Source organism: Anas platyrhynchos, chromosome 29 (assembly GCF_047663525.1).
Source record: "Anas platyrhynchos isolate ZD024472 breed Pekin duck chromosome 29, IASCAAS_PekinDuck_T2T, whole genome shotgun sequence".
In the NCBI taxonomy this organism is placed as follows: domain Eukaryota; kingdom Metazoa; phylum Chordata; class Aves; order Anseriformes; family Anatidae; genus Anas; species Anas platyrhynchos.
Genome location: NC_092615.1, coordinates 687,928 through 703,897, shown reverse-complemented (window position 1 = coordinate 703,897; position 15,970 = coordinate 687,928). Strand labels below are relative to the sequence as shown.

At 59.4% G+C, this 15,970-nt stretch overlaps 1 protein-coding gene across 2 annotated transcripts in view; it reads right to left on the bottom strand.

Annotated features, from left to right (window-relative positions):
* The window catches only part of STK11 (serine/threonine kinase 11), a 35,548-nt gene extending 24,623 nt beyond the window's left edge, over positions 1 to 10,925 (bottom strand). The window contains exons 1-2 of one of the 2 annotated variants that reach the window (XM_072029140.1): positions 9,291 to 10,925; positions 3,456 to 3,539 (exon numbers count right to left, since the gene is read on the bottom strand). In XM_072029140.1, the coding sequence (XP_071885241.1) occupies positions 3,456 to 3,539; positions 9,291 to 9,580 (374 nt within the window). In that variant the 5' untranslated portion in view covers positions 9,581 to 10,925. The remainder of the gene's footprint in view (positions 1 to 3,455; positions 3,540 to 9,290) is intronic. The other variant, XM_005029351.5, reaches the window with a different exon arrangement.
* Between the last annotated feature and the right edge of the window lie 5,045 nt (positions 10,926 to 15,970).

The following is a 15,970-nucleotide window of genomic DNA, read 5'->3' as shown; positions in this document are numbered from 1 at the left end:
ACATGGAACAGGATATGAACAGAAATTACACTGGAAGCCTTATAAACATGACAGAAGTCAGGCAATTCTCTGAAGTGGCTGAAAAAAAAAAGTTAACCCCCCCTGGCAAAAGAGCTGCAGCACATTCTCCCCAGCCCCTGGCTGTTCCAAAGTGAGCTCTCGTGCCCTCCCCCAGAGGTTGTTCTTCCTTTCCTGTAGGCACTACCTAACAGCTACTGCTTACCCCATCCCCACAGCCGTGTAGTAGGAAAAGGATCCCTGGACAGCTGGGAAGCTTTTTTTGAAACCATATGGACAAAAAAAATTACAATCAAGTGCCAAGAGCTGGTGGCACTTCTTAGTATTTATTCCCTTCCAGCACATTCCTTTTTTCATCTCCTCAATTTTTAATGTTGGGGCCAAACAAAGGAAACGACACAACCGCCTGGAGCAGGAACTGCCTCTGCTCCCCTCCTCTCCCAGGGCTTTTAAAGGCAGTGCTCAGAGGGGCTCAGGAACAGACCCTGAGACATCTGCTGGCTTTGTCAAGGGAGTGCACCTCCGAGGTGAAGAGCAGAGCAAAGCAGGGCTGTGGGGCACCCCCTTCTCCAGCAACACAAAGCACTTGGTTGGTCACTAATTATTCCTGGCAGCTGCCTTCTTAACCTAAGCCTAAAATAAGTTGCTTATCTCCCAAGATACTGCCTTAACTCTTGAGGCAAGAGAAGCTGAAGAGATGGCCTGCATTTTAAGTGGGATCTGGGCTAAAGGCTGGTGCCCTTTTATAGAAGATTCCATCCCAGAGCTCAAAACACTGCCCAGACTCACTGATTTAGTGCTACGTCCCCCATACGAGCTGCTCTTCAGAGGGATGCTGAAGTACTGCAAGGCTTTGTGATGGGCACGATGCCACCTGCAAATCAGCAGACACAAGAACAGCAGGAGGAGCCCAGGTTTCATTCCTATCATTCCTCACCGTGGAGGAAAGCTACGGGCTACTCGTATGGCAGTGACGTGAGAGCAGCGCTCCCAAATTCACAAAAACAACACTAATGGGAGATTTCGTAGGGCAGCTGTCGGGAAGCCAAAGCCAGCTCTCGTTCTCATCTACAAAGAACGACCTGATTTTGGTCTCGTTAACTGCCAGGCTGGTTTTTCACCCCTTCTTTTGTGACCGATCCACCTCTGGCCGGTCAGCCAGATTACAGCACGAACTTCCAGGCTGGAGCAGATCTGTTACCGGTGCCCTGAGACGACTGAAGCTCTCATCTCTGCTAATCAATAGGGTTCTGCTCCCACGCACGCTGCACACACTGGTAACAGAAGCTGTCGAGGGAGGGTGCCAGCTGGGATGCTGCTTATTGAACTGGGTTTATTTTCTGCCTGGATTAGCTCTCCATTCATCACCAGCTCCGCATTCCCAGCCACAGCAGGTCAGCAGAGCAGCCCATTAAATACTAAAGGTAGTTGATATTTTTAATCCAGTCATCGCAGCTTTCCTATTAACAAAAAGATCACTGAAGGCTTTGACTCGACTTGTTAAAACACTGTCTGCCGAATAAGTACAGGACTGCAGGCTTCAGCCACGTTTATCAGCAACAGAAAACTCAGGTGAAAACACAACCCTCCCTTCTGAAGCATTTGAAACTGGGCCTGTAGTGTTCATCCTGGACATTAAGACTTACTTTTAATGAGTAACAGGGAAGGAAGCAACAATTAGAAGTTGAGTGAGGTACAGGGGAGGGATGTTGCCTTGCACAGCTTCCTGCAAGGCACCAATCCAAATGTTTGCACGACTACACAGCAAAATGAGGAAGGGAACTGACCTGCAGAGAACAGCCTAATGAAAGGGAAAGTTACCGTTCAGCTGGATCTGCTCCCAAACCCATTTGCCACGCAGCTGCACAAGTGCTTGTACTGCCGCATCCGAAAACATGCTGCACAGGCACTGCCAGTGCCAACGAGAAGCTGGAGAGGCTAAAGCACAATCACGGACAAATTCCCTCTCCCAACCCCAATTCCTCCAGTTACTGCCAGAATAAAGAGGTGCAGAAGCAGATAAAAAACAGAAGTCAGCCTATAAAAACTATGAAAAACCAACTAGTTCCTTTTCAAACACATCTGTTAGTAAAGCAAGAAACATCCCCACCGGCTCAGAGAGGCCAAAACCCATTTCTGAATGACCACTTCGGGTTGTCATCACCTGCTACCAACACACGAGGTCTCTCTCGGGCTCTTTTTCAATACGCCTCTCCTTCAGCATCCCAGCTTCCTATTAATTAAATGCTATCTTTCTACAGGCAGTAATTGAGTTACAGTCCCTTCAGTCTGTTAAGGCCACAAAACACAAGTGAAAGTTGTCATGCTTTTCATATCAATGATTTGGTGGCAGAGCATTTGATCTAATTAAAGCACACAATTAAGTTACCCGTTTTCTGAAGTACCGTAATTGGAAGGCAGTATTTAGAAAACACTGCCAAAAATAAAAGTGGCTATTTATAAGGCGCTACAACAGATCAGCTCAGGGAGTTCATGAGCTGGCCTAAGTCAAAGTGTGCTCCCCAGAAGCGCCCAGCTGCCCACCCACACCCCAAGGCACAGCGTACAGCAGAGGGGGGCTCAGAATACTTGCAGGACCGTGTGCTGCACTAACACGTTGCAGTCGTAGCAATGCACCCAGATCTCAAGCCCCAGCTTAGCTTCCAGAGCTGGGGTTCTGTCTCTGCACTGTGCACAGGAGCAGCGTGCTTCCTCTCTCTCACAGCTACCACGAGCTTCCCGTCTCTCCCAGCAGTACCACGAGAGACCTTCGCATAAAGAACACAGCAGGAGGCTCTGGAGCTCGTCTGTCTTGGTGGGGCTGACTGGCAGAGTGCTCCAGCTGCCCGTGGAGGAGGCAAGCTGCTGGAGCACGCAGCCCCTCCGCACGAAGGGAGCGAGCTGCAGGCAGCCCTGTGCCAGAGAACAAGGGATTTCCCTCCTCCCCCTTTCTTTTGAGGGAAAGAAGAAGAATGCCTAAACCATTGCCAAGAACTTAAAGGAAAAAACGTTACAGGAATTGATTTCACATAGCGTCAATCAAAACAGAGCCATCTTCAGGGAAAGGAAGCACTGCCATACACCGCCAGCCAGGACAGGAGGCTCAGCGGGACAGATCCGCGGCTTTATTTTCATCTCCGAGCTGCTGAAGGTCACACAACGAAGCACAGGATTTCAGTGGTGGTTCCCCCCTGCTCCAGCCCCACAGACGTAATCTGGGGACAATATTTTTATTTCCCAACTGAGAAGCTGGGAAACTTAAGAAAGCACACTTAGTGGAAAGTATTCCAGCCATGCGATACGTTTAATACTAGGGGAAGTAATTTTAAGCTTAAGAAACATTCAGCAGGGCCTTAAAAGCAGAACTAAAATGATTCAGCACTGCAGCAGAAAACGACAAGAATTCAAACCTTCCAGCACCGTGTTGAAAAGGATATATTTTCTGCTTCTCTTCGTTGTATAATACATCTACCAACTGGATAACGTTTTTGTGCCGTAATCGTCGCAGGAGCTGAATTTCCCTGCAGGAAAAGAAAGGGGAAAAACATTAAATTTAGAAGGCTATTTCCTTACTATGGAATGCAGCGAACATTTTCTAATGGATTTTTACACCTCAAACTGCATTAGCCCCGGCTGCTTCTCCTAAGGTTACCTGCACACGCTGCCTGACAGGTCTTGTGCGTTCTTGAATTCATTAGCCCAAGGTTAGCCCACAAAGATACTGACTGGCCACTGCCCAGGAATAAACCAAGAACCCTTCCAGTTAACACTACACAGCCCCTCGGTTTTCCCCAGACAGGAATCCCAGCTGGGATACACCCAGCAGAGGAGCGAGGGGTGGCAGCAGGAGCCCGCTGTGCTCAGCAACACCACGCCGTGAACTTGGGAACAGAGACAGGAAAAGTGCTTTCTTCCAAGCTCTAACTCGACCAAACTGCTCAGAGATTTAAATTGAATCCTTTTTTTGTGCTCAGTGTGTACTGTGAGGCTGAGCAGACGCCTTCCCTTTGCCACAGAACGGGCCCTTGGGTGGCTCTCCTAACAGCCACCTCGATCTTTGTCTCGAGATCTTGCACTCGGCCCCAAACCACCACATTTCAGTATCTTTTTACATTAAACTCAGCCTGCAGAATCCTGCCAGCCGGCTGCGAAGAGGAGGAACAGGAGGATCAGGCCGGTCAGGTTGGGGTGGTTCTGCTCCATGGGGCTGGGAGGCGCAGACGCTTCGCTGCCGCTTGGCCGCGGGCTGGCGCTGAGCTGCTCGCAGGCTCCTTTCACGCTTCCCTCCTGCCACCTGGGGAGCAGCTTGGAAAAGCCTGGCTGCGTCCCAGCAGCTGGGACTCTTGGAAGCAGAATTAAAAGGAACTCGGAGCACAGCTTCAGAAGGGACAGCCTCTGCCCGAGCCCATGGCACACCCTCACCCCTTGGCTCCATCACTGCCAGCGCAGCGGTGTGGGGACGCCTCGTGTCTGGTCAAAGCAGCAGCTGCTCCTTCAGAGAGCTCGTAAAGTGCAGGGACACGAGCAGTTTGGTTTTTAAAAAAAGATCTTTTAGGAACTCCTGAGCAGTGTGGTATTGTCTCGCTGCCAAAGGTCGGCCCCAGCACTCCTCCTGTATCACACGGGGTTTTAAAAATTGGGGCACCTGCAGAGAAAGGCGGGGTGGCGAGGCAGAGCTCCGCGGGGTGGTGAGTTGAAATGGCAGACAGATTTGCAAAGTGATGCAACTGCTCTAATTATAGGAATGACCAAAAGGCTGAAGTGGATTAAATTAGCATGGAAACCTCAGCCAGCACCGGCGTGGCTCTGAGAACTTTGTGAATAACGAGGGGGGGGCAGCCGAGGCCTCGGGGCAGGCCAGCAGCGAGCAGGCACACCCCGGGAGGGTTCCTCTGCTGCGAAGAGAAAGCTCCCAACACCGGGGAGCTTAAAACCACCCATCCCAGCAGCTCGTTCCCTGTAACGCGGCGTGGAAGCACTGACACCGACTCCTTCCACCTTTCAGAGAAAAATAACCATCGGTATTTCCACGGTGCCCGTTTCCAGGAGGAGGCCGGGGGCGGCACTGGGAGCCTCCCAGCCCAAATGCCACCCACCTCCGGGGCAGAGGCCAGGGCTCCTATTTTTAGCTCCTCTGGCATTCTGAAGCACCCGAGGAATGGAGGCAGCCACACACCAGTCACCTCCAGCTCTGCTCCCAGCCTTCACCACGCCAGGCAACGCAGGCCTCACCTCGGCAGGAGGTGCCTGCATTTCCAGGAGGTGCCTGCATTGCCTTCCCCCTCCCCAGTTAACACCAGGAGGCCCCGGCCCACCCCTGTCCCGCAGTTTCACAGGACGGGGACACGACGTGTGCCTTCAGCTCGCTGCCTTCCTCCTCAGCCCAGGCACGGCCGCCCAGCAAACCCACTCAGATTTTGGGACCTTCTCAGCTGCTGCAGCTTCGCCTCCTTTCCCTGTCGCTCCTAAGACGCAGCACGAAGTTTGCAGCACAGCTTTTTTGGAGCGGAGCTGTCCCCAGCAGAGGGGAAGGGAGAACTGCCAGGTCCCTCAGCGGGGAGCTGTCAGACCCAGGCTCACCCGGATGCACCCAGACCCAGCAGCTCTTTTTTTTTTGGTCCCTAATGAAGCCCCCTGCCTGTCCCACACGGCTCTGGGGGTGCCAAGGAAAGGGGATGCTCTTTCCTGGACCACTCCAGTGAGGGCAGGGTCTCAGGAAGGATCCTCACCCCTGAGCTCGGGCTCACAGCCCAAGCACACATCCCAGCCCCTTCCTCAGGCTCCCGTGGGTCCTCCGCAGGCCCAGGCTTGTAGGGTTTGGCTGCAGGTGATGCTGGATCTTTCCCGTATTATCTCCAGGCCAAACCAGGCCAGGGCTGAGGGCCTGCAGCACAAATCCCAGCCAGGGAAACGCTCACCCCCATCCCAAACGCTCCTTTACTTGTCCACAGGCAGCTGTGCCCCCCTCGAGCCCCACTTGCAGGGCCCAGGAGCTGGTGGCACCGCACAGGGATCGGTGCCACGCCGCACGCCAGCCCTGGCACGTGCCCTAAATCCGCCGGCACCGCTCCTGCTAATTGCTACAAGGGCCCGGAGAATCACCCGCTCGGTCTTTACGCAACCCAACTGCTGCATTATGTAGTTACTCAGATTGATTTTGTAATCCCGCGCAGCCAAAGCGAGCGTTAATTACAAATTAGTGTCCTCGAAACCCCACAAAGCAGATTAACTTACTTCTGGTCTGCTCGGTGAACAGCTTTCCCCTCCATCTCCTCCGCCCAAAAGCAGCCTCCCCTGGCAGGGTGCAGGAGGCACCCCCGGGGTGCCCGACAGCCCAGCCCCCGTGCCCCTTTACAGGTCACAGCTTCCAAAGCAGCACCTCGAACCCAGCAGGACCCCGTGCAGCCAAGAGCCCCACGGCCCCAGGAATCCACTCGGTCGGCTCGGGACCGTCCCCGCGGGCACCGGGTCCTCTGCCCGGCTCCCACGTGCAGAGCCCCGTGGTGAGGTGTCTGATCACGGGGCTGCCGCACAGCCAAGGCCCCCAAGGAGCTGTAATGAGCAGAGATTCAAATCTGAGTAATCGCCGAGCATGGTAAGTACCGAACAAGGCACTTGGGACACGCTCAGAAAGTCCCAAACACTTAATTAAAATGGGAGGCTATTAGCGCACGGCTTTATTAAACTTGTGCTGCTGGAGACAAAGCCTTCCAAATTTCCTGTCATCTTTTTGGCGGTCCCACTAAACCCCTCCTGGGCTAACTGGAGGCAGCAGGACCCACCTGGCTGACCGACCTGCCCCCAGCTCTTTGCAGTAACCGAGGGCGCGCGAGGATCCCCCGCGGTGATTTAGGGACAGGGGTCTCAGGTTTGAGCCTTCAGCACCCGCACCAGAAATCCCAAATGCAGCCCAGCTGACCCCTGGGTCCCCAACCTGTCCCCGCAGCGCGTCTCTGCCGGGCGCACGGGGGGGCAGGAAGCTGCACGGGCAGCAAACCAAGGACAGAGATCAGTCTGGGGTCAGGACTGGCTCCATCCCCACAGTCAGAGCTGCACGAGGAGGAATTTAGGGACAAACACCAGGCAGAGGCTCCCAGCAGACAGGCACCGAGCTGAGAACCCCCCCCAAAGCACTCAGTGCCTCTGCTGGGGCAGTACCATCTGTGTAGCTCTGCGGGAAGATGTTAGCCCCAGCGAGCAGGCTGATAACTCCCTCAAGGGTCCTATAGCACAGAAAACACGTCCTTAGAGTCTCTCTCCCAACTCTTAAACTCATCCTGAGTGCAGCTGCCTGAGCCCTGCCCTGGATGAGACTGCTCACACACCCCCACGGGCACGGGGAGAGCAGGAGCCTGGCGCTGGGGGCAGAGGAAGAGATTTCTGACCTCAAGGGGCAGCAGCTGAGGGGGGGCTGGTTGTGAAGATCACGTCCCGAGCAGCACTGCTGTGTGCAGGTAAGGGCACGGGGAGGGCTGGGGGCGCGTGGCACCAACACAGGCATCAGCTCCTCATCGGGAACCTGCACCAGGAGCAGGAGCTGGGGGTGTGAGCCCCTCGCTGCCTCCCTGCAGTCCGTGGGAGCAGCCTGGGGTGCGGCTCCCACAGAGCCGGGGAGGTCGGAGTTGCATGGTCCTGGCCGCGGCCAAAATGGGGCGTTTTGTCCTGAAAAAGTTCATGGCTGAACAAGAAAATAAAGCAAACAGGGAGCTGGGCAGAGAGAGAAGGACAGGGTGACCAAAATAGGCACTCGAGCTGAAGCAAGCCCTCGTTGGGAGGCAACGTTTAGGATCTGCCGCCGTGTTTTGGAGCAAGGGCGGCTGAGCCAGAAAAACGTCCCCAGCAAAGCAGCGCCCGGCTTGTCTGCCTTAACGAAGCCAAACGAGCCGTTCCCAGGCTGCGGGCATGAATAAAGCCTCTGCAGGGTGCACCTCGGGACTCGGGAGCATTACCGGGGCTCTGATAACAGGAAGCTCCCCTGTTATTTGGCAAGGCCTTTCCCACCAGGAGGGAGAGGAGTTTAGGGTTGCAGTAAGGAGGCACCAAGCTCCCCTTCCGCAGCCACGCTGACACCAGAGAAGGGGGCAGGGTGGGCCGGGGCGCCCAGCGAGACGAGAACCTTGTTGTTACTCATTAACCAGCAGTTTACTCCTAGCCTGACCCTGTGCCAGCCCGGGGAGGGCCCGGCACCAGGCCCTGCGGCTGCCCTGTCCCCACGCCTGGCACTGAAGGTTAGAGGAGAGCCCCGAGAGCCAGCGGGCCCGGTACAGGACGTGAAATATCTCCCAGCTGGGCTCGGAAACTCAACCCAGCCCCAGAAACAGAAACAAGACGCTGCTGGGTCACGGCTCCGGGCTCAGCACGCCGCAGCTGAGGCCGTACCAGCCCCAGATCTCCCTCCCACCGCGAGATAACCCCTGCGAGAGGCTTGTTTGGGCTGCAGGAGGCTCCCCTGGGCAGCAGAGAGCCGCTTATCTCGCAGGGCCGCAGCGAACAGCTCGCCGTGGGGAGCGCAGCCGGCCGCGAGGCCGAAAGGGAAAGTTTTGTGTAAGAGTCCTGAGCAGAGCTAACGCCAGGCTGCTCCCCAGCCTGTTTTAATTGCTCGTGCCCTGACTAATGGGGATGGAGCTGGCACTCGGAGAGCCTTCCAAGCACGGATCTTGAGTCACCGAGGAGAGGTTGACAACCCTTGTCCCCATTTTACAGCTGCAGAAAGCGACTGAGAAGAGCCTGGAGTTGCTTCCTAAACCCATCAGTCAGGAGTGGAACCAGGAAGAAATTCACAGCTCCCTGCGCCCACCAGGTGGGGAATGCAGGGATCACGTCCCGGGCACTTCCCACAGGGGAGGCAGTGCCAACGGCCACCTCCAGGAGCCCAAACACCGCTTGGTGCTGGTGCAGGCTCCTTGTGCTCCCACCCTCACCTCTCCCAGCTAAAAGCAGCACTGTTCACCCCTCTGACAAGGGATCCCAAATGGGAATCCTTTCTCAGCAGCAATACCATAAAAAAAAAAAAAGACTCATTACATGCTGCCTGTTCACAGCAGAGCTGCCCCCTTGCCCATTGATGCCGGGCTCCCTGTCCCCGCTCTGGGCACGGGTCAGTTTAGGAGCGCCCTCAGCCCCTCAGCAGCTCAGTGGTGGAGGTTCCCGAATCCCCACGACTTGGGGAACATTCCCACAACTCAGAGCCGTGTGGTTGACTAAAACGACCAAACTCCAGCTGGAAAACAACAGCAGAGGTCCACCCCCAGCCCCCAGGAACATTTACTCACTTTTTCACATTTGCCTCCCCGTTGGGGATCCTGCGTAGCTTCTTCTTCTTCAGGATTTTCACGGCTCTCCTGCAGAGGGTTTCAGAGTCCAGCATCTCCTTGACTTTGCCGTAGGAGCCTTCTCCCAGCAAGTCTCCCATCAGGTACTTGCCGATGAGCTTGGCCCTCTTCCGCCGCGGCTGATAGATGACCTCGGTGGAGTCGATGCGGTGGATGAAGGTGTCCATCCCCACGGACATCAGCTCGCTCTCGGCAAACATACCCAGCTGCTGCGGCTCCTGCATATCCATCCTGGATTAAGTTCCTTCACCCGCCTTCCTTAAGCGCTCAGGGTTTTAATCCTGCTTGTGAGTTTCCAACACTCCCTTTTACTCCTTCTTGAAAAAAAAGATCCAGAAGATTGTACAAACATGAATAAAAAAAACAACAAAACAAGAACTACGAGCTGCTTCCAGCTCAGGTGGATGCTAAAAGATCCAGGCCTGCTCCAGTAACGCAAGGTCTCTTAAAAAGAATTTCTCTGTGACCAGACACGCTCAGGTTGGGACGCGCTTCGCTCCCGACCTGGTCCCACCACTAGGGTTCTTTCAAGTCACCCTGGCCTTGAACTTGGCCCAGTTTGTCAAGCGAAGTGCTAGGTCATCCTCCGGGACTTCAGGCCACCGCATGAAACCAGACGAGCGCCAAGTCCCTCTCGTGGCTTTCCATCACCAGCAGCGCGAAGTCACCGGCTCCGGGGCGGAGGGCAGGGGGAGCGTTTCTGCCCGGCCGGCCTCACCTTCCACGCACGGGCACGGTGACGGTGGCGGCAGGGGGGGGTTCAGCCGTTGGGCAGCTGGAAGCACGTTTCCTTGAAGGAGCTTTCAGGAACAATCCCACCGCCCTCGCTTCTCACGCCGACCAAAGTTTGAGGCCTTCGGTGCCTACCGACACCTCCCAGGGGCATCCTTCAAGCACCGCGATTCCGCCTGGCACATGATGCGTCCCCCCCCCGGGCTCCGGCTGGGCTCACACAACGCAGAACCGGCCGGTGCCCCCCCACCCCCCCCTCCCCAAGCACCGGGACACGGGCACCGTCAGCGGGACGCGGCTCCCCGTGCCCGCAGCCCCACGCACCCCATTCCCCCCCCCCAAAGGCAACCGGAGATGGCGGCAGGGCAGGGCAGGGCCTCCCCCACCCGGGCTCCTCTACGGCGGGGCCCGGGGCAGCGCCGCCGCCCCCCGGTAGGACACGGGCAGGGAGGGGAGGGGAGGGCCCGGTGCCCCCCCCACAGCCACGGGAGCCTCTCGGAAGGGCCCGGGCCGCGCCCCCCCCGGCCGCCACCGAGTCGAGGAGGGGGGGGGGGCTGGGGGCCGCAGGCCTCGTTCCCCCCTCCCCGCTGCTGGGCCTCAGGAACCGGAACCTGGGCCCGGGCCGGGCCGGGCCCCGCCGCCGCCTCCGCCGCCTCCGCCGCGCTCCTCCCCGCTCCCGCCCGGCCTCCGGGGGATCCCCGCCGGCCGCCGCTGCGCCCTCGGGGCCTGCTCGGAGCCCGCTCCCCGCCGCCCCCTCAGCGCCGCCGCCTCCCGCCCGCCGCCGCCATTTTGTTTACCTCCCGCCCCCGCCCGGCCCCGCCGCGCTCCCGCCGCTGCCCCCCCTCCCCCTCCCTTCTCCTCCTCCTCCTCCCCGGCCGGGCCTCGCGCCTCCCTAGCGACCGACGTGCGCTCCCATTGGCCGCTGCGCCGGCCCCGCCCCCGCACGCTCTGCCGCTGATTGGCCGCGGCCTGGAGGCGAGGGGGAGGAGCCGGGAGGGCGGCTTTCGCTTCCGGTTGGCTCGCGGAGTTTGCGGCCCGCCCCTCCCCCCGCTCGGGCGGGCGGCGGGGAGCTCTGATTGGTCGGCAGCGCTGCCCGTCAGCCGCCCGCGGGGGCGAAGGGCGAAGGGCGAAGGGGAAGCGGTTGCCATGGAGACGGGCGCGGAAGGGAGCGGCGCCGGGGCCTGGGCCTAGGCCGGGGAGCGGGGCCCGGCCCCTCCCGGCCCCTCCCGGTGCCCTGAGCCCGGTGCTCGAGGCCCGCAGACCCCCCGAGCCCCCTGTGCCCCCGTTACACCACACTTTGCCTCCGTCTCCTTCCCCTGCCAGCACCCCTCAGCGCTCACCGCCCGGCCCCGACACGTTTTCACGCCCCGGGTCAATAACAAATAAAGCAGAACGCCACAGAACGCCCCCCCCCACCCGTCACCCCCAGAGCGGGCCCAGGGAACGCTCCAGCGGCCTCTGAACTGGGCTGAACTGGGCTGAACTGGGCTGGGCTGGGGATTTGTGAGCTATTTCTCATCTCACAAATATTTATTTGTCTTTCTCCTTGCTGCGTTTTACCAGCAGCACCCAGAGAGCACCGGTGGAGGATAATTCCTCCTCTTTTTTTAGGTTGGATGTTAGGAAGAACTTCTTTGCCGAGAGGGTTGTGAGGCATTGGGATGGGCTGCCCAGGGAAGTGGTGGAGTCACCAGCCCTGGAGGTCTTGAAAACACGTTTAAATGTAGAGCTCAGTGATATGGTTTAGTGGAGGACTGGTTAGTGTCAGGTCAGAGGTTAGACTCGACGATCTTGAGGTCTCTTCCAACCTAGAAATTCTGTGATTCTGTGATTCCTGCCCCGGTGGCTGATCTGAGCGGGCAGGACAGACGGGCAGCTGCGTGGGACAGACGGACGGGCGGGCACAGCTCCCCAGCAGCGTAACGAGGCTGCAGCGTGCCCTGAGGCAGCCCCACCGCCGGGACCTGCTGCTCCAGCCCGGCCCAGCCGTGCCCCGGGCCCGTTTTTGGGGTGATTTCCCCCAGCACCCAATGCAAATCCTCCCGGCTCCCGCAGCCGCCGTTGTGCTGCTCGCAGCCGTGCCTGCGGCAGGAGCTGCCCTCTCCCGGCCGAACGCGCACCCAGCAGCCGCCGCCTGCCCTTGGCTGTCCCCGGCTCGCTTTGGGGCCGCACGGTGCAAAAACAGCACGGAAAGTGCTACAGAAAACATCCCCGAGCGATGTGCACGGTGGCTCCCCTGGGACAGCGGCTCCGAGCCAGCACCACAGCCAGGGACCTGCTCCTGCAGGACGGGGCTTTGGCAGCGCTCCTGACCCAAACGCTTCTCCTGCAGGGCTTTGCTCCAGCTCTCGCTGCCTTTGCTCCCCTGTCTTCCCCCTTACAGGCATTGGGAAGGCTCCTGCCACTCGCTGGCTTTCACCAAACACCTCGCAGCGAGCTGCAGCCTCCGGCTGGCAGCCGGGAGCTCAGCCAAAGGGCTCACAGGAGCTTCACCCACCGCCGTGCCCCGCGGGCTGCCAGGGGCACCGGCTGCCTCTCGGTAACGGCTTGGGAGCACTTGAAGGATTTTTAGCAGGAGGCATCCGGCAAAGTGCAAACGTGTTAGCGCTGCAGACATGCAGATTGCAAGGCATCTCTGAGGGGAGATTGTTTTGGAAGGACCCTGTAAGTCGCAGAGAGCAGCGTGTTTAAACACCTCAGGCATAAATCTGTGAACTTGCAGCCATCCTCCCAGCTCCATGGCACAAGGACACGACGCTGGCAGCCCTGCTCGGGGTCCTGCTGGGGAGCAAAAACATCCCAGTACCCGTACTCCACAGCCCAGGGTCCCCAAAGGCTCCGCAGATCCCCAGGGCCAGGGGCATCTCCCCGGCTCCATCCCCACAGCACCCTGAGGAGCTGGGGAGCTTTTCCAGAGCACAGGGCCTGGAGCTGGCAGCAGGGCAGAGAAGGGGGCGCAGCCGCCCCCCGGGGCTCTGGCAGCACCGTATTTTTCCTCCTGCTCCCTTGCAGGCTTCTCTCATGATAGCGCCTGGCTGTGTGTGATTTACTTCGATCTTGGCACCGAGTCCAAAGTGCTGGAAAGCGATCACCCAAATTCTGGTAAGTGCTGTGCTTCCCCCTCCCGAGGGGGCCGGGTTCCCAGCAGCAGGAGGGCAGGATCGATTGGAAACCGTCCACAGCAAAGAAACCCGGGCAGGAGGCAGCTCCCATGGCTTCGGCTGCAGCTCCTGGCCGGGTTGCATCAGCTGCACTCTGCTCCCGGTGCCGCAGAAAGAGACTCCCCAGAGGTGGAAACTCAGTGAAGGGCTCCCCAGACCTGAGGGGCTTTGCAGGAGGCTGCCCCCCAGCGTGGCTCCTGCCAGGTACGGAGCAGCCGAGTCCCGTCCAGGCTCCCTGCTCGGCTCCAGCCTGCGCAGATGGCCTGGCACGGGGCAGTGGCTCTGTCCCCCCACCCTGAGATGCCCCTTCCTGAAGCTGTGGGCCGGCACGGAGCCAGTTGGACCCAGGGCTCCTCGCCCCGGCGGAAAGTCAGGGGATTTCCAGGCTGTGGGAAAAAAAACAGGAACCGAGTGCATGCAACACGGCCGGGCTCACCCCGGCACCGCCACGGCAGAGGCCCCATGGCACGCACGGCAGCCAAGGCTGCAGGCTTGGGGCCCCGGTGCTCTCGTTTTTGAGCCCATTATCCCAGGCCCCAGTGCCCCCAGAGGCCTGGCTGCCTGGGAAGGGATTCTTCTGGGAAAGGCAGAGCATTTCCCCAGGGCATCGCTCTCCTCCAAGGGGCAGAGCACCAGCACGCAGCCCAGCCACGGCCCCAGCACTGCACACAGACATCCCAGCACCATGGGGTGACACCCACACGTGGGGACGGGGAAGGCAGAGCCCTACACACACCACGAGCACACCCAGCACCTCCCCGCTGCCCCCCAGCTCCAGGGCCCGCAGCTGAAAGCCCCCAACCCACAGCTGGTGGCTGCCTGCAGCAGGTGCTGCGCTGGCTCCTGGAGGGGATTTAGGGGTGCAGAGGGGACCGCAGGGTCAGCGGGTTTGTGCCTGGAACAGGAACCGGGGTGGGAAGCGGGGAGGAGGCGAGCATTGGGGCTGTGGCACCAGCTGCAGGGCCGGCAGCGGTTACAGGAGGCTGACTAACCCCCAGCTGGATCCCTGCGGGTGCTCCCACCGCCTTGATTCATTGGTATCGCACTACGGAAATAGCTCTAGGGGATTTTAAGCCCTAAAAGTGCGCAGCTAAGGAGGCTCTGGTGATTGTTCTCACGTAGGAGAGCTCCCATCCGTACAGGGGACGAGGACGGCGCAGGCAGGGCAGTGCTGCTGGTGCCTTCAGCGAGCCCGCTGGGGTGTGCAGTGAGAGCCAGAGCAGAAGGAGTTCCTAAAAGTGTGATTTAAAGGAGCCAGAGCCTCTGGCATTAACCTCTGGAAAAAGAACACTTCAGAAAGCATGATGCAATTGCTGATTAATTAACGCCCGCCGATGAATGAAGTGTTCTAAGAGCAGCGCTCACGGACAGCCCCAAAAGCCCCAAAATGCCAAGTTCTGCGTTTGGGCCTCAGCAGGAGAAGGGGAAATGTCCCTCGTGCCAGGGCTGAGGCCCTGCAGGGGCTGAGGCTGCCAGAGCTGCTGGGGTCCTGCTGCGAGGTGCCCGTGGGCAGTGGGACAGGTGAGGCCGGATTTGGGGTTTTTGCTGCTGCTGGCTCTGAAGCTCCCCAGGACAAGGTGCTCGTCTCCCCAGGGAGCTGATGGGGCCAGCTGAGGGTGCTGGTGCCCGAGGCTCCCCGGCCGTGCCGGTGCAGGCTGCTTTCCTCTGCCTTCCTCTGCCTTCCTCGAGTGCTGTGCACGAAACCCCAAACCTTTTGTTCTCACCGTCTGCTTTGAAGGCAGCTTCTTTGATGGTGTGGGGCTGCTTCCCGGCTGAGCCGGCTCACACTGCTGGGGCTCCCTGCAAACCCCAGCAGGGCCGGGGCTTTACAGGGCAACCCCGATACTTCCCCGACTCCTTAAACCCCCTCAGCAGGTCCCAGAGGGGCTGCCCTGGAGGGAGCAGTGCTCAGATCCCAAAGAGTCTTGGCTTTTGCTTCCCAGGCACCCACAAACCTGGGTCTCAGAGCCGTGCCCTGCTCCACAGTGGGTCCCGGTGCTGCACAGGCACCGTCCCCGTGTGCCCAGTGCCCTGCTCATGGCAAAGCAGCGCAGCACACATAGGCAGGGAGCTCATCCCGTCCCGTTCCGTCCCATCCCGTCCCATCCCGGTGCCGGGGACCCACGGCCAAGGTCTGTGCCTCTCCCCCCGCCGTGCCGCTGGCTCTGCGCCTCCCTCCCGGGGGTCAGCCCAGAGATCTCCCGCTGGGGATGCCGGTGTGCGGTGAGCGCAGTGGGAACGCTGCTGGGTGCGACTGGGTGTGACTGGGATCGGCCTCGTTACCCCGGGGCTTACGAGGGGCAAAGACCCAGCGCAAACACTCAGAAAGTTATAAAAGTGGGCAGGAGGGGAGGAAGGCGAGCAGCGTAGGGGGGTTCCAAGGCTTTTATTTCCCACTCAGCCGCTTCCCTGTTAATCCTGAGTGGGAGCCCCCCCTCAGCTCCCCAGGGGCTGCAGCACAGGGACCCCCCGGTGCCCCCCACACCCTCCCGACCCCACTGGGACCCCCCCAAGACCCTTCAAGGACCACCACAGGACTCCTCTGGCCCCATTGGGACCCCTGGGATCTCCCCGAGACCCCTCAAAGACACCCGTGGGACACCCCCGGATCCATTGGGATCCCCCTGCCTCCCCGGGATCCCCCCGGGACCCCTCAAGGACCCCCCCAGGACCCCTCCAGTCCCATTGGGACTCCCCCCAGGACCCCTCAAGGATCCCTCCAGGCCC